This window comes from Hemicordylus capensis, chromosome 2, assembly GCF_027244095.1.
Source record: "Hemicordylus capensis ecotype Gifberg chromosome 2, rHemCap1.1.pri, whole genome shotgun sequence".
Lineage (NCBI taxonomy): Eukaryota > Metazoa > Chordata > Lepidosauria > Squamata > Cordylidae > Hemicordylus > Hemicordylus capensis.
In genome coordinates this window covers 132,036,487-132,054,544 of record NC_069658.1, presented here as the reverse complement: position 1 = coordinate 132,054,544, position 18,058 = coordinate 132,036,487, and the positions used below count along the sequence as shown (strand labels likewise).

Here is an 18,058-nt window from a genome sequence, read left to right as displayed (position 1 = left end):
GGCAGGAAAGGGTAGGAGCATATCCTTTGGGGTAGCCCTGGGAAAAACCCAATCCCCTTTATCGTTTGCTGGTTCAGGGGTAGCGCTCTGCTGGTCTTTAAAATTCTAGACATGAGGGGAGTGAAGTCCTCCGCCATGAAAAGTCTTTGAGACATGGAGGAGGTATCATTATCCTCTCCCCCTGACCAGTCAGCGTCCTCTCTATCACCTTCCTCTCTATCAGGGTCCCCAGGGAACCTGGGGGTAGGACTTGTGGGCCCATTATCTCCCCCCCCCCGAAATTGGGCTCTGGGGAACATTCCTAACAGGATTTGACAAGGGCCTAGGATCACCGGATTCCTGATCAGATATGTCAGATGAATGCGGCTCGCTCCCCTTACTGTGGGACTTCTTAGCCTTGAGGTGCTTGGTTTTTGCCTTGGCCTTCTTGGGGTGAGGGGGGGGATTCACTGGAGAAATCAGACTCTGAGGGAGACGGGTCCCGCTTTTTTCTCTTAAGAGACCTTCTATCTTTTCGCGCTGGCCTGACCTGGTATATAGTATCTATAATAGCGTTCTTGAACCAGGCCTGCCAGTCTGGGGGCACCGTTTTGGGTATAGACATGGCCACCACGGGGGCAGAGGGGCCTGGATCTCCCCCGCCTTCCAAAGAGTCCCCCATTACCTCCCTGGAGGCCGGTCGTTCAGCTGAGGGCCCCGTCAGGAGTTGTTCTCCTGCAGACAAAATGGCCACCACAGTCTCTTTTCGCGCCCTTTTCTCCGCCTCCACCGCCATTTTAGTCTTCCCCCTTCTCCTTTTGTGTGCCTCAGCTATGGCCGCGATTTCGGCCGCGCAGGGGGGTGGATTTGCCAGGGGCCTTCTCGAGAAACTTAGTGCCGACGGGGGACCATACCCTGCACCCTCTGCTGTCCTCCGGGCCGCTGAAGCACGAGTCTCACGGCCCGAAGGCAGGACACTCGCCGCGGACCCGGGAGCGAATGGTGCGGGCAGCTCCGAGGCAGCCGTCACCATCGCTGCAGCTATAAACTCCGAAACGGACTCCGTAGCCCCTCCTCGCTCACTCACCGCCGGAATAGAGACGGAGGCAAAGGAAACTGGATTCCCCTTCACCGCTCGTAGCAGCGGCCGTTTTTGCCCCAGCCTAAGCGGACTCGAACGCGGGGAAAGTTGAGGCGGGAAACTGCAGGGCGGAGATGTCGGTTGCTGAGGGGCCGCGGCTCCGAAGGACTTGGAGCACGCTGGCCCAAAGTGGCACTGCCTAGTTCCCCTTGGAACTAAAATTATTCTACCCCTGGGGGGGGAAGCCATACACGGGGGCACCGACAAGGGGACAATAGCGAGAAACACGGAGGAGGAATGAATAGTAAAAGGGGATCTCTCGATCTCTCTCTTTTTTTTTAGGGAGAGAGGAACATGGGGGGTGGGGGAGAATGGGGTCGAAAAAGGTGGAAGTACCGACAAAAGACAGCAATATAATTGAGAAATTGGAAGACAAACAAACGGAGATGCAAATATCTGCTGCCGGAGCTAAGGTGAGGACAGAAAGAACTGGGGCGGGATTATCCTCAGCAGCCCCAAGTGGGCGATCTGTATGTTTTTCTGTTCAGAGTATCTGTCCTGTTCGGAGCTGGTGGGGAAGGATAACCCATGAGATGTCCCTGGCAGCAAGAACCGAGAAAGGGAAAAACTCACTACTGGCGGGGGGAAGTGCCCCTGAACTCCTGAGGTCCTTCCTACATTGGTATCTCCACTATTTGAGCTGCTCAAAGTGAGAAACTGCCTTCAATAGCAGCTCCTAAGTACATTAAGATGTGCTGCTACAGGAGTGATGAATTCAGTTGCTTATGATCTCCCCACCCCAACTGAACAGTAACACTCAGATGAAGGATTGCATCACTTAAGGTAAGCAAAAAGAGCATGTGCCCACCATTACTAATCTTAGCAATGAGATGAGCTCGAAGCAGCTTCAGCTAGGCAGCTGGGTGGGCAACCAAACCAAAACACTTGATCTCGATGCTGTAGTGCAGACTTAGAAATGTAATCGCTTCAAAGAAGTATTGATTTAGCAAGTCTCTGCCTGGAAAGACATGACTAATTTGCAAAGACCCAATGCATTTCAAACTACTCTGGACTAAAATTTGTGTATAAAGCCTAAATCTGCTTGACCAAATTCATTTATGTGCCTTATGCTGAATTTATACAGCACTATGTGATGGAATAGACTGTACCTCCTTCAGACATCAGCAGGGCCCTGTGTTTTTGAATGCTTCATTACATAAAAAATGGAAAACCCAATGCATTCACTGCAGGAGTTCTGCTGGGAGAGTATATTTAAGTATTTCACTATTACCTGTAGTAAAGAAGTTCATTCTACTGACTCAGGATTCTTCCACTTTGTTCTACTGCAATATAGAAAACCAGCAGCTGCTCAGACCCATGCTTCTCTTGGACTGGTTAATTAAACAAGTTTGTAGAATGCTTGCCAGCTCTCTAGCAGTTGCTAGTCTGAGTACATGCCAATGGGGTTGGCAGAACAGCCACTGAGTCACAGATGGGAGTCCCTGGAAGTAATGTGGTGTCTAGCTAAAGGATGACTTTGTCTGCAAAAGATATCAATGGCTACTAGTCTGAGGGATATAGGCCACCTCCATCTCAAAGGCAAGATGCCTCTAAATACCAGTGCAGGGACATAACAGCAGGAGAGAGCATGCCTTCACCTCTTGCCTATGGGCTTCTCAGAAGCAACTGGTGGGCCTTTGTCTGAAACAGGATGCTGGAGCAGATGGGCCTTGGGCCTGATCCAGCAGGGCTGTTATGATATACAGGTAGTGCTGGAGCCTTTTTCCAATTACTTACCCAAGCCACCTTAAGCTGGAGGGAAATCCTTCAAATGGATATGAAGGAGGCCCTTGAGAAAACTTGTTCAGCCACATGGTCTGGGGAGGTTACACTGGAAACACAAATGTGCAGTGCTATGTGGGATGCTAGTTCTCTCAAGCAGCACATCCATTAGTATTTGGTTGCAACCCTCACACCCCCAGGAGATAGTGATGTGCCCGGACCGGTCCAGAGGCCATTCTAAAGGCCTCCAGACTGGTCCAGACCTGGGTGGCTCGGGTTGCTTTAAGAACGGGGGGAGGGTTTACTTACCAGCGCCCGTAGTTCCTTTAGAATTGGGGCGGCAGGATACCTCCTGCCACCCCTCCCCCCGTTCCACTGCTCAAGGCTCCCAGGATCCAGAAGTCTTCTGCGCACGCAGAAGATTTCTGGGTCCTGGGTCCTGAGCCTTTAGAAGTGGAATGGGGAAAGGGGCGGCAGGGAGGTATCCTGCCGCTGCCGCAATACCTCCTTAGGTATTATGCCGCAAAAACCTTAGGGGATAGTTTTAAAGACGTGAAGTGTGCGCAGAAGACTTCTGGGTCCTGGGAGCCTTGAGCAGTGGAACGGGGGAAGGGGCGGCAGGGAGGTATGCTGCTGTCCCAATTCTAAAGGAACTATGGGCACCGGAGGGGGAAAGCGGCGGGAGGGATAAGTAAAACCTCCCCCCGCTCTTAAAGCAACTCCCCACCCCAGTGCCGGACTGCAGTTTGGCGGTTCCGTGCACACCCCTACCAGGAGGCCAACTCTCAACACTGAGTACCTACAGAATAGAGCTCTTTTCAAAAAGGCATGTGGAGACTGTGCCAGTTATTTGGATCATATTCATCTGAGCTAAAACTTCCACTTTGAGGCATGAAAAGCAAGAAGCTAAAGCAGAAGTCCTTCCTTCAGAACATTTTCTCAGATTTACTGAGCACTAGTAGGACTTCAAGATTCTTTGCAGAATGCAGACTCCGTTACATTTGTGTCACTCTTACACAGTCACTTTCTTCTGAGGTCATTCACACAATCAAAAGCTGTGTGTGCTCCTTATTTTCCAGTTATGTGGAAGCAAGTTAAGAGGAAAACCTGAGTAGAAGTGAGTGTGTAGAAGACAGGTGGGAGGAAAAGCTGCCCAGGTTTTCCTCCCACCATGCTTCCACACAACTGGAAAATCGGGAGCACACACAGCTCCCAAAGCCAGGTAAAACATAGTTTTTGATTGTGTGAATGACTTCTGAATAGTTCTGCTTGCCCCTTAGACCTAGAGAAGTAGACAAACACCCACCAAACTTGCAACCCTTTCTGCTTCCTTTTATGAGGAAATGAGTGCTTTCTTCTTCCAGAGAGCCTAATTGAGTAACTACATCCTTCAGGCAACTGTATCTACTTGGAGGTAACCTAGTTCGGATCTATTTACCCCCTTTCCTGTTCAGACATCTGCAGAAGTCCGGACTAGGTACTGCAGATTAGTACTGAGATGTCACAAATATTTACCATTTGCTAAAGTAAACCAAGAGCAAAATAAGCTATTAATAAAATGTTTAATGACAATGATACATAACTAAACAGAATAGAAGGTACGTGTGAAGAATCAAATTTCCTGTAAAAGCAAAGTGTGTTACACAACATCTTATATCTGATACGTTTGTGCTCAATATCACCTTCCCTTTCAGATGTCTTTTAGTGGTCAGGCTTATAGAATTTCAGTATGTCTTCTCCTGTATTCTACTGCAAAATTCTGTCATTCCTGTTTCCAATCTCAACACTAGATGCATTTTATACATCTTTGAAAGTCATAATTAGATACAACAAAAGTAAAATGCTATTAAATAGCTTGTCTGACCCTGGTCTTCAAAAAGAAGCAGGCATACTTAATTTCAGTTCAGAGAAAGTGAAATAAAATTAGAAAGTGAACTCAGAACTTTCTCTGGATTTCAGTTCAGAGAAAGTCCAGTGCAAACTAGTTATTTGCTCATTAAAAAAAGGCCTACACAAGCCTCTTAGAGAGGGAAAGCATAAAGAAATATGTACAAGTCTGGGGGGGGGGAGAGAAGATAAATATGGAATATCACCATTACTAAATCTAAGGTGTTTGTATTTCATAATGGGTGAGGTTTTAAAAAGTAAAATGTCACATAGGCTATTGCAATGCAGTCATAAATCTTATTCTTCAGACATCCATCTGTGCTTTTTATCTCTTTTCCTTTGATTTGGTCTTATCAGATCTTTGTTGTCCAGGCCCACTGCTTCCATTCTGAACCTGAGCATATCGTGCCACAGTAGAAACACCGTCCACAAACTTAGTCTTGTAGAGCACATTTGCATTGTTGAACATGCCATCCTTCAATGAGACCACAATGAACTAGGGACAGAAAAAGTAGTAGTAAACCTCTGAAACACTGTTGGCCCTATGAAATTAAGCTATCTTCTGAATGTTGTTCTCCCAGTTGCAAACCTCTTGGGGGTAGCGTGGAGGAATGAGGTCTAAACCTCTTCTTTTTGTAAACAGGATTGTATGTTGTAAATTGCCTTGCTATTCAGTGTATTAAAGGTGTACAGGGTCAAAAGGCCATGGCTTCTGTTCAGCAGTTTGAAAGTAGTCTCTTTCTCTCTGCTCCCTCCATTCTAGAGGCAAAGCCTTAGAATTCCAAACCACTAAGTCCGACACCCAGAAACCAAAGAATAGTAAACTCACAGCCGGTAGGTCAAAAAACACAGTCAAATTCGATAGAATAAAGCTTTCTTTTCTAATTGCTGAGGAGCAACAACCAGAAGGTCGCAACGCATCAGACGTCAAAAAGAAAGTGAATCAAAATGGCGCCTGACTGCTGAGTAAAGGAAGGCACTGAGCACGTACAGGGCAGGGAGGGGCACCAGAGAGGAGCTAATTAATCCACCCAGAAGGTCCCTGTGCAGGCGCAGTAACCCATTTCTCATGATGACAATGAGTCACTTCCAGATTGGAAGCCTCTTTTTCTACCTTGCTCACTCCTTGTTGTCCAACATGATTCAGTTATACAGAGGCAAGTGTCTGCACAGTTTTGTAGGCTTCAGTTCCATGTATCATGTCATGTTACAACACTGTTAAGGCGACTGTCTATTTTGGCATTTAAACAACAGTTTTGATTCTGCATCTGACTGAAGTTTGTTATTAAGTTATTCCTTTAAAAATGAGGAAGAGGAGCAACAAATGCAGAGAGGACTTGTCCAAGACCACCCAATTAGACCACGGTGAGCTAGGATTAGAACACTTCTGAGATTTAAAAGGATTTGTAACTGGAGATGCTATGGTACTCATTTTTATTATTATCAACAACTGCTTACCTGGGAATGCCTGAAATGGGTACGAAGCATCTGTCCAATATTCTGGGTATGTGAGAGATCAAGTGCTGCGTCCACCTCATCAAGGATATAAATTGGAGCAGGTTTGAAGAGAAGCATGGCTAAGATAAGTGACAATGCCACTAGAGACCTACAACAAAGAAAACAGACATGGGCATACTGTCTGTACTACTTTTGACAACTGGGTGCAGGTTTTAGTTCTCTGGAACAGGCAAAAAAACCATGTATAAAACTAATTTCAGGGGAATATAACCCCCCACTTGCAAATAGTCTTATATTGAGATACGAAATCCAAGATCTAGTATGTCATTCATTTTGGTGAGAACTCTCTACTGAAAAATTTTCATCTAGGGGGTGTAGGGAATTAAATCCTGTCTCGGAGCTAGCTCACGTGAGGAAAAAGAAATGCCGAAGTCATCCCTAGTGAGCTACCTGGGTGAGCTTTTCCTAAAACCTTTCTATATTTCTGGTAGATTTAAAATGCTGCCACCAAGCACCCTAAAACTTCCAGAGAACCAGACCAGTGGATTGGGTGCTTTAATCCAAGGTCCCTCTGTAACTGGGTATTGGGCAAATACAAAAATCTGCTCCTCCTTGCTAATAGGCACGAATAAGATCTTAGTTACTTAGTTGCAAAGAAAAGATATTTAGGAAAATGCAAAGCACACAGAAAGCAAAACAAATCACTGACTAATGATTAGTCTGACTAAAACTGTTCCCTATGCTGGGTGCCAAAAGCCTTGGCTTCCCCTTTTTCCTTGAACTCAAACTCTTGTTTAGACTAAAGCAGTGTTCCCTCTAACAGAGATTCCCAGATGTTGTGGACTACAATTCCCATAATCCCCAAGCAAATGCCATTGCAGCTAGGGATTCTAGGAGTTGTAGTCAACAACATCTGGGAATTCCCGTTAGAAGAAACACTGGACTCAGACCTCCTGCAGATCTACCTTCCAAGAGCTGCAGTAATCCTAATGCAGCAAACTCCATTGCCATATGTCCCCTTGCTCCTCCAGCACAGAACTTCCTTTCTTGTTCCCAGAATTCCTAGCAACAGCTCTCTAGGTCCCACCCACCCTGATGGACTGATTGGGCGGTCTCTGTAGGTCACCAGCCTGACACTCAAGACAAGGGTTCACTTCTGGTTAACTCTTTAGAAGGCGGGAAGACTGGTCACTACAAGGGGCTAGTTCACATGAGCACAAGCTACAACATGCAAGCAAGACAGGTACTTCAAGAGCATGCCTGCCCTGACATCACTCTAAGAGGTCCTGATGTGGAGGGGGGAAATTCATATTAAACACCCATCATGTGCTCTAAAACCCTGTTTATAAACAAACAAATATATACACAAATGGGAGAGGGAGGGGACAATTCAGATTAATGCCATCTCTTATGCTAACTGGGAAAGAGGCACCTTTTTAACACGATGATTCTCTTTATTTAGCAGGGGGAGAGTAACTAGCTCTATCCACCCCCAGCACAGTACCTCCAGTAACTGTTGCTGGTGTCTGTCTTTTGTTTCTTTTTAGATTGTGAGCCTTTTGGGGACAGGGATCTATCTTATTTGTTTGTTTTTTCTCTATGTAAACTGCTTTGGAAACATTTGTTGAAAAGCAGTATATAAATATTTTGTTGTTGCTGTTATGCAATTAAAAGGATGCCCTTGCAGCAACATCATGACCAGCGCGCTCTCAATGCAACCTCCATCCTTGCATGCAGCGGCTAGTGGTTGTCCAAATTGGCCTTAGGAAGACCTTTGTGCTTAGTAGAGAGCATTCTGTAAAAGAAGCTGAACCAACTGTAACATTAGAATTGAATGATTATGAATTACAAAAAACTTCATGTAAAAATTCAGGACTTCCCTTGGATACATAGAAGGGCAGTCTGGGTTCAGGATTGATTTCCCCTCCCTAATTTGGGTGGTTGGTATGCAAATTCTAAGGAATTTATGCCAATAACAAATACGTATACTAACTTCCCTTCATCCTCCACAATATTTTTGTCTTAAAAATGAAAATACAGAACTCCTAGACCATTCTGATGTTTGGAGAATGGGGCATGAACGAAAACTCTCAAGAACTGCAATCTCTGGTCTAGTTGGAGTGGGGTTTTTTAATACTACTAATATGCCTCAAAAGATGGGTTTCCAAATAACAAACAATTCACAACATTTATTAACTCAATGTAGCCAACTTCAGCAAGCTACATTTTTAAGGATTCCAACAGAGAGTTCACCAGCTTATTTCAGCTATCTAGTAGCTATTGGGAGCAATTCCTAACTATTTTTTTTCATGCCTCATACCATGAATATTCTACCATTCCTTCACTGGATTCATGCATATTACCAAGGTCTGCATCCAGGTGGCAACACAGAACATTTAGTACAAATAATATATCTCCATTAACTTTAGGAAAAAGAGAAAGCTAGATAGATACTTGGGGAGACATCAGATTCAAACTTGTGTTCTCTGCTTTTGCATGTTTCCATCCACAAAAGTTCACTCACCTTTGGCCCCCGCTTAATTCAGTTAAGTTTTCTTTCCAGGTGTTTCCCAAGGCAACTTTGAATTCCAAACCATTCAGGACATTTTGCCCTTCGGGAGGAGACAACATAGCATTGGCTCCTGGCAGAAGTGTTGAGAAAATGGATCCAAAGTCTTTGTTTACCTAGAAAATTGAACACACCTTTTGGAAATATGATGGTTCTCATGAATCAGACTTTCATAATGGCCTTGACTTGTATTAGTGACCTCAATTTCAGATACGGGTAGCAATGCCTTATGTGAAAAAGGAATTTTTTTGGCAACTCATTTTGTTTAATAGGACATTTTTACACACTGGGTAATGTTTTAATAAGGACCATTGCATGTCCTTATTAATCCAATGGCTGAAATTAAGAATGTCTGTGATTGCGTACAAAAGAATTGCAGAACAAAACATACATAGATAACAAAACTAAGGAGACCTACCTTTTGCCAAGCAATATTTAATGCTTCATTTTTCTTTTGGTCAAGTTCCACAATTGTTGCAAGAATTTTAGACTTGTCATTCTCAACAATCCTTTTCTTCTTCATCAGATCATTGTACTAGAACAAGAAAATTAGAACAAATTCCCAGGTGATTTGGCATGGGGCAGATCTTGTAACAGAGCTTGTAGTTTTGTTTGATTTGGTAAGAGCAGTTGCCTGGTTTTACCAAAGATAGATAAAATAAGAAGTTCTTGCAGGTTAACAGCTTCAGTACTTTGTGCAGTTTGTCATATTATTTGGTAGTACACAAATATGAACCAAGATAACAGCAGTTTAAATACTAGACTGACTGTTCAGGTGAAGATGTTTGAGATTAAAAAGGGAAATACTTTGATGGCCTCTCTGCTCTTCTTAATGGCCTAGGCCAACCTGCTTCAGTGCCACAGAGGACCTATCTTGGCAGGGGTTTAGCTACTCTGATACCATGTGAGCTGGTCATCTCAATTTTTTGGCCAACTGAGTGTGAAGCACTTATAATTTGAAATCCAATGTCTTCCTGCATCTTTTGGAAAATTAGATCCAGTCATCAAAGGAAGTCTGAACAATTCCTTGCAGGCTAACTTCAGCTTTTTCAAAGCCCTTTGCTGGAAATGCTTGCTGTTTATGTATGCATTTTAAAGCAAACAGAATGACAGCACAATATCAGTCACCTTGCTTGGATAGTCAACACACATGGTGCTCTCACCCAAAAGCACAGCAATGCAAAATGTGGTATGTTTGAGTATTTTGTGGCATGCAAAAACAACCGCAAGAGCAACTTACTCTTTCTTCCGCTTCTGAAAGCATATTCATAGCTCTCATATTGACGTTCCTGCCCAATTTCTCTTTCTTTTCCTGCAGTTTCTGTAGTCTCTGGCCAGCTTCTTTGGGGTTGTTACTTTTGAAATCGTAAGCTGTGTTTGGCTGACCAAAAAGGTGCTTCTCTGAAGCTATCCATTCGTAGTCGTTCAGCATTTTAGCCACCTGTCAGTACACCAATGAAGAAAAGAGTGGAGAATCTTTGTAAAAGCATAGGCACGGACACAAAATGACTCTATAACTTGTTGCATAGCCATTCCCATGCTGTATACATTGGCTATGTATTGTAAGTGGGCACAAGTGTGCTGAAGTGTGCCTAAAAAAATAAATCAAGCCATCTTGTTGAATGCATTGCATTATCTGTAGTAGCTGCAGAAGATGTCAGGAGTAGAGATGACATATACTGGTAAGGAAGTATCTATACCTTTGCAGAAGCATCAGAAGCCTCCCGCTTGTGTTTACTGATGGTGTGTTCAAGCTCTTTAATCTTAAGTTGTGACTCATTATTGTGTTCTTTATATTCAGCAGCCTCTGCAGATTTGGCTTTAATCGCCTTATCCTGGGCCATCACCACGGCCTTCTGTTTAGCCAGCTCCTCTTGAGCGTTCTTCACAGATTCCTAAATAGCAAATAAGACATTAATCTCCCACTTTGATTACCATTAAGTGAGGGGGAGTGGGGCTAAGGCTTAAGTTAGATGAAGCATAGTCAGACATGAAAGGACTATATACAGAATAAAGTATGGACCCGCAACAAAATGTTGCAGTATATCCCTCATGTGCATGGGTTACCAAAGTCTGTGGCTATGCATGGTGAAAGTTTTTGGCACCTCTCCCCCTCAGAAGTAGACGTGGTTGTGACTGTCTTGAGGAAGTATTCTACAAGCTGAGAAATTTCCTCTTTTTGTTCAAGCCCTCCTTCTTTGGCTCCTCGCCACCAAAGTCCATTAGCTCTGCCCACTTGCTTATCTGTTAACTGCCCTCTGAGTCCGCAAACATCTCCCCCTTGAGTTACACTGGGGTAGTTTGGAGATTTTTTTTTTTTTAAATGTTGCTCACTTAACACCCCACCCCCCGCCGGATTTCTGTGAAACCAACATATCTGGGTTCCCCCCTGGGTCTTCCATACCTCCCTCTCACCTGTAGGTGCTCCAATTATGTGTCCATAAGAACATTTCCAATTCTTTTGGAAATAGATATAAGATGGATCAGCAATAAACAGCTCTGGGGCCAAAGCTGGCCTCAGTTCTTAGTCCCCCAGCTGTGAACCAGAGGCAAAAATAGGGTGCAGAGCAAGCAGCAACTGCAGCAAAGGGACATACCTCCAAGCTACTTTAGGAGATGGGGAGTGGGGTAGCCCAGCACCCTCTATTCCAGAGCAGCACAACTGTGGCCCTCCAGCTGTTGGTGGACCACAGCTCTCAGCATCCCCAGCCACAGTGGCAAACAGTCAGGGATGACAGGAGTTGAAATCCAATATCTGCACGCAGGCTGGCATTGTGCAGTTCTGCTCTATTCCCTTTCCAAAGCAGCCCTTTGGCAGAAGTGGCTGTTTAGGGCTGTCAAATATACTTAATGGGCCTGTTTTGGGGAGGGTTCCAGACAAGAAGTGTTAGGTACAAAAGAAGCAAGCCCTTTGTAATAATTAAGGTTGACAAGACTAACCTTGTTCTTCGCGACTTCAACTGATATATCCTCAATCTGCTGCTGGAATGATTTAACAGCTTCATTCACAGCCTCAACCTGTTGTTTATAAGAGGCTTGTTCCCGTTTTAGCTCTTCAAGTTCCAACATTAATGCTTCAACCTCCTACGCAAAAATACATTTTAAACATACACAGTAAGGATAAATGTACAAAGCGGCATTCTACTAAATCAGACCTCTGGTCCACCTTACCTACTATATCGTGGTAAGTTAATTTACCAGCACTGACTGGCGGAGGCTCTCAAGGACTCCCAGCCCTACATGGAGATGCCAGGGATAGTTTATTTCATTATTTATCCATTCATTCGATTTTTATACATGCATTCCACAGCCCAGGAGCAGCTACAGAGAAGGCCCGCCTCTGAGTCGCCACCAAACGAACCGGTGGTAACTGGAGACGGACCTCCCCAGATGACTTTAATGTGCGGTGGGGATCATGTAAAAGAAGGCACTCTCTAAGATATCTCGGACCCAAGCTGTTCAGGGCTTTAAAGGTAATAACCAGCACTTTGTATTTTGCCCAGAAACATATCAGCAACCAGTGTAACTGTTTCAAAACAGGCATCATATGGTCTCTCCGGGTTGCCCCAGAGACCAATCTGGCTGCTGCATTCTGAACTAATTGAAGTTTCCGGACTATGTACAAAGGCAGCCCCACGTACAGCGCATTGCAATAGTCAAGCCAGGAGATTACCAGCTGATGCACCACTGTTTTGAGGTCATCCTCTTCAAGAAATGGGCGCAGTTGTCAAATCAGCTGAAGCTGATAGAAAGCACTCCTGGCCATGGCCTCCACCTGAGATACCAGGGTGAGGCCTGGGTCCAGGAGTACTCCCAAGCTGCGCACCTGCTCCTTCTGGGGGAGTGTAACCCCATCCAGCACAGGAAGATCTAACTCATCCCTCAGATTCTGAGCCCCCACAATGAGCACCTCCGTCTTGCTTGGACTCAGCTTAAATTTATTATCCCTCATCCGGCCCATTACTGCCTGTATGCAGGCATTTAGAGAATGAGTGCCATTTCCTGAAGATGAAAAGGAGAAGTAGATTTGGGTGTCATCAGCATACTGATAACACCCAGCACCAAACCTCCTGATGACTCCACCCAGCAGTTTCATGTAGATGTTAAAAAGCATTGGTGACAGAATGGAGCCCTGAGGGACTCCATATAACAGTTCCTGTTTTGAGGAGCAACTGTCACCAAGCTCTACCATCTAGGAACGGAACCACTGCAAAGCAATGCCCCCTATCCCCAACTCCCCCAGGCGATCCAGAAGGATACCATGGTCGATGGTATCGAACGCCGCCGAGAGATCCAGAAGAACCAGCAGAGTCAAACTCCCTCTGTCGATTCCCCGGGAAAGGTCATCCATCAGGCCGACCAAGGCTGTCTCAACCCCATAGCCAGCTCTAAAGCCAGTTTGAAATGGGTCTAGATAATCAGTTTCCTCCAAGACTGCCTGGAGTTGGTCAGCCACCACCTTCTCAATCACCTTGCCCAACCAAGGGAGATTGGAGATTGGCCTGTAGCTGTCCATCGCTAAGGGGTCCAGGGAAGGTGTCTAACCATTGCCTCCTTCAGACAGGGGGGCACCCTACCCTCCCTCAGCGATGCATTTATGATATTAACTAGGCCACCTCCAACAATCTCCCTGCTAGATAGAAGGTCGGGCAAGGATCCAGAGAACAGGTGGTAGGCCGCACCACCCCAAGCAGCCTGTCCACATCCTCAGGAGGCACAGATTGAAACTGATCCAATCGAATACTGCAAGAGGGATTGCTGGACACCTCCTCCATAGACCTTGCAGAAATAGTGGAGTCCAAGTCAGCCCGAATACAGGAGATCTTATTCGCAAAGAACCCATTAAAGGCATCACAGCAGAGCAACTCCAGGGACTGCTTGGAAGTAGAAGGAGCAGAAACCAAACTCCTCACAACCCGGGATAGCTCCGCCGAGCGTGAACCTGCAGCTGCAATGCACACAGACCAGAATCTCTTTTTCGCTGCGCGCACTGCCACCGCATAAACCTTCAAATGGGTCACATGCTGAATCCTGTCAGATTCGAACCGAGTTCTCCTCCACGTATGCTCTAGTCGCCTACCCAACCACTTCAGCCCCCGCAGCTCCTCAGTATACCAAGGGGCCATTTTTGCAGCAGGTAGGAAGGGACGCTTAGGAGCAATCATGTCTACTCCCCTGTTGAGTTCCCTGTTCCAGGTTACCACCAGGGCATCGATACAATTACCGGCCGCACCAACGTCAAAATCCTCCAAGGCCTTTTGAAATTCCACTGGGTCCAGCAGCCTTTCTGGATGGACCATCCTAATAGGTCCACCACCCCTGCAGGGGTGGATTGCGGCTGTGAGACCAACCTTAACCAGGTAGTGGTCTGTCCATGACAATGGGGAAACCACTGGATCCCCCACCCACAGAACACCCCCCATGATCCGAACAAAAGACCAAATGGAGTGCATGGCCAACATGAGTTGGCTCAGAAACTAATTGGGATAGGCCCATAGTTGTCATGGCCGCTATGAACTCCTGAGCTGCACCAGACAAGCCAGCCCCAAAGTGGATATTGAAGTCCCCCAGCACCAAAGGTCTAGGAGACTCCAACACCAACTCCGCGACCAGCTCAGTTAGGGAGTCAGCTGGGCAGTGGGGTGGACAGTACACCAACAGAATCCCCAATCTATCCCTAGTTCCCAGCCTCAAAAATATGCACTCAATATAAGTCAGCTGTCTCACAGGGGCCCTGGTAAGGGAAATGGTATTCTTATGGCCACAGCCACTTCACCCCCCCCCGCCCACTTCCCCATGCCTGCTCCACGACAGAGTAACCTGGTGAGAGAAGCTGAGCCCACACTGGACCACTCGCCTCATTTTAATGGCCTAGAAGGACTTGGAATGTGTTAGGACAGCAGTTTTCAGACATTTCATCATCAGGGTAACATTGAACACCAAGGAATGCTTGCTTGTTGCAAAAGACTGAGTTAGGTTTTAAGGTGCATGCAGTTCATGTGGAGTGCTAGCCAGCTCTGTTTGGCCTTAGCATAGCATATGAACCAGGTTCATGATCTAGAACAGTGTTTCTCAACATTTTTTGAGTCATGGACCTGTACATTCTTTGTGTGCAGTTTCCCGGACCAGCAGTTAGTAAAGGAATTGCCCTGTCCCCTCGCCCCCAACCCCTAAAACAAGTTCGGGGGGGATGACCGCTGCAGGGAGCTCTCCAGAGCTCATTTCTAGGCAGCCAGCCCTCAATGCTGGGATAACGCTCATTTAGCTTCCTCGAAATGAACGTTATCCCAGCAGCGAGGGCTGCCTGCCTAGAAATGAGCTCTGCAGAGCTCCCAGCAGCGGTGGCTCCTGCCAGCTCAAAATTGTTTGGTAGGGGGATTAATTCCTCATGGACCAGCACAGACCGGCACTCTCACGGACTGGCACCGGTCCACGGACCAGAGGTTGAGAAACACTGCTCTAGAAGACATCAAACAGTCTTCTATAGGTATTTGTTAATTTTTCTATGGAGACTGCTTTGAGAACTTTTGTTGGAAAATGGTATATGAATCTTTGCAGTAGCAAGTATGCATTGCAGAAGAAGGTGGGCAAGCTGTTTTTCAGGAAAGCATGTCAGCCATTATGGATCTTTTCACTGAGGAGTCCTGGCTAAGCTTGCAAGAAACCCTAGCATTCCCCTTTCAAAACATATTTTGAAAGCCATCTGTTTATACCAGCACCAGAAGAAGAGTATGTTTCAGTCAACCAACACTAAGGGAACATTATGTATCCGTCAGCCCACAAGCTTCAAATATCACTGCAACTTACTTTTTTCCAGTGCTGGCTGTTTTTTGGCAATACTTTGCTTTTAAGAATTTTACCTGCTCCTTTTCTTTCATTTTCTTGCTAGAAACATCAGCCTTTTTCTTGGCGGCATCTAGCTTCTGCTGGGCACTTTTTAACTCTTTCTCCCTCTCAGCGTCAGCATTCTTCATTTTGTTTTCCAGCACTTTGAGTTTTTCCTCTGCTTTCTTTTGTACCTCTTTGGTTTTCTTTAAAGTCTCCTCGCTTTCCTCTGAAAAATCAATGTAGTGTCAATTCTGTTATGCAGAAACACTTTGAAGCTGTAGGGCAGCATCCAGAATACCATGTGGTGCTGTTGTGCTAGAATAAGGACTTAGCATCTGGTCCTTGTGTGAAGCAAGGCACCTCGGTTCCAGACTAGCTCTTGCACCAGCACAACACATTCCAATGGGTGCACAACCTCTCGTGCACGTCAATGTGTGTGCAAACTAGGAATTCCTTGTACCACATGCATTTGGGTGGTGACTAGCGATAGAGCAACTCGGCAGAGCACCACAACTGCAAAGAGTCCTTCTGTGAGCATCCTTGTAGATGCTACAACGTAATATGGATTTTTAAAAAATATACAGTGTGTGTAAATTTTTAGACATATATAAGCAAAATTATTTTAAGCAAACTCCCCCTCCAGGTTTTTATTTCTGAAAACTTGGAAAGAAAGTGAATGGTTCTTTTTTTGTAATGGCACAATGTAATATTTTAAAACAAAAGGAAGCTTTCAGTTCTCTCATCACCATTAAAGCAGTAAATCTGCTGTTTGAACTAGTACCTTTCAAGCCATATTCCAAAGATGACACTGTGCACACAGTTTTGCTATTTATGTCCATGTGTGTGTTTAAAAGGTAGTATGTGGCCACTGGTGCATAGCAATCAAGGTGGTGGTGAGTGAATCAATGGTTAGAGTTACTTGCCAGCAGCTGGGATTACAGTATGTGGATACATGACTGCTGATGAGCTGGTATCATCAGCTTGCATTGGCTATGCAACAAGTACATGCCTGTGCTGTGCCATTCCAACAGCCATTGCCTTGCTACCTGTTGGTAAAGGCCACAGCACCTCCCTGCATACATGGCCCACTCCCTTCACCCCACTTCCCCCACATTGCCAATGTAACCTACAAGGGGCGCCAAGCAAAATCCACTTTAGAGAATCGAGCATTGGTTCACTTACTGTGAAGGCTTCTTCTTGCTGCTGCATCTAAGGGCGTCTCCTTGAATGGGTTATGATTCTTCATGTGACCCCAAGGCAGGACTATCATTATTATTATTATTATTTATTCAATTTCTATACCACCCTTCCAAAAATGGCTCGGGGCAGTTTACAGAGAAATAATAAATAAATAAGATGGATCTCTGTCCCCAAAGGGCTCACAAACTAAAAGAAACATAAAACAGACACCAGCAACAGTCACTGGAAGTACTGTGCTGAGGGTGCATAGGGCCAGTTACTCTCCCCCTGCTAAATAAAGAGAATCACCACATTAAATGGTACCTCTTTGCCAAGTTAGCAGGGGACTATGCAAATTAGAGTCATTAAAAGGTGGAGAAACATGATCCTACACAGTACTTTTGGGGCGGGGGGAATCCAAGTGTACTCTGAAGAAGAGAAACACAAAGTGAAAGTAACTATAACAAAAAAAACACTGAACTAGGGCCAAAACTTCCAACAATTTGGAAAAAAAAGATTGTGTCCACCAAAAAGGTGGCTTATACCAGAGTCTTTGTTGTTTTTAGGCAAGTAATGTAGAGCTATCTCCCCCCGCCCCCGAGGGACGGCCCCGACTGAGTAGGCACGGGTACTAAGAAGGGTGGGTCAAGAGGCCCTTGGATGCAGCAGCAAGAAGAAGCCTTGTTATTTTAGTGTGTTTGTGGCGAGCCCTTGGTCTTGGAAAAACTGCAGTAAATGCTTCATGGTAGCTGCCCTTTTTGGAACTCCATGTCTTGCAGGCCACTGGAGAAATGCCCGCCAAGTGTATTGATAGATTCTGTTAGTGGAAGGACGTGTAGAGGCCAGCGTCATGTCAAACATCTTTGAAGAATAGCATGCTTTTTCAAGAAGCACCATCAGTCTCTACACGGCTAGCTGTAACCAGCTTGGATCTGGATGGTGCACTGGGCCCTGCTGGGGTAGGTCTGCCATGCCTGGAATTATCAGGTGATCTGTTGTTACCAGGTTTTGGATTGCTTAACACCAGGAACTTCGAGGCCTGAACAGAGTAGTATGACCTGGGCCTTGAGGAGTTTCACCCATCGCAGAAGCTGGGCAAAGAGCAGCGTCAGTGGAAAAGCATGCAGGAGATTCTCCAGCCATGGAGATAAGAGAGCATCTGCCGATTCCGCTTGTGGGGAGGGGAACCAGGTGAAGAACCTTAGTAAAAACAGGTTGCTTACCTGTAACAGATGATCTGGAGGTGATCCGTTGTATTCATAAAGAATGGGTTCTGCGCCTGCGCAGGGACCTCG

The 18,058-nt window shown here is 45.6% G+C and overlaps 1 protein-coding gene across 4 annotated transcripts in view; it reads right to left on the bottom strand.

Annotated features, from left to right (window-relative positions):
• Positions 1-4,390: 4,390 nt before the first annotated feature.
• SMC2 (structural maintenance of chromosomes 2) overlaps positions 4,391-18,058 on the bottom strand; it is a 57,309-nt gene continuing 43,641 nt past the window's right edge. For all 4 annotated transcript variants that reach the window (XM_053297195.1, XM_053297194.1, XM_053297196.1 and 1 more), the window contains 8 exons: positions 15,617-15,810; positions 11,697-11,840; positions 10,457-10,651; positions 9,997-10,197; positions 9,175-9,291; positions 8,712-8,872; positions 6,188-6,335; positions 4,391-5,225 (listed from right to left, as the gene is read on the bottom strand). In XM_053297195.1, coding sequence (XP_053153170.1) covers positions 5,055-5,225; positions 6,188-6,335; positions 8,712-8,872; positions 9,175-9,291; positions 9,997-10,197; positions 10,457-10,651; positions 11,697-11,840; positions 15,617-15,810 — 1,331 coding nt within the window. In that variant the 3' untranslated portion in view covers positions 4,391-5,054. The remainder of the gene's footprint in view (positions 5,226-6,187; positions 6,336-8,711; positions 8,873-9,174; positions 9,292-9,996; positions 10,198-10,456; positions 10,652-11,696; positions 11,841-15,616; positions 15,811-18,058) is intronic.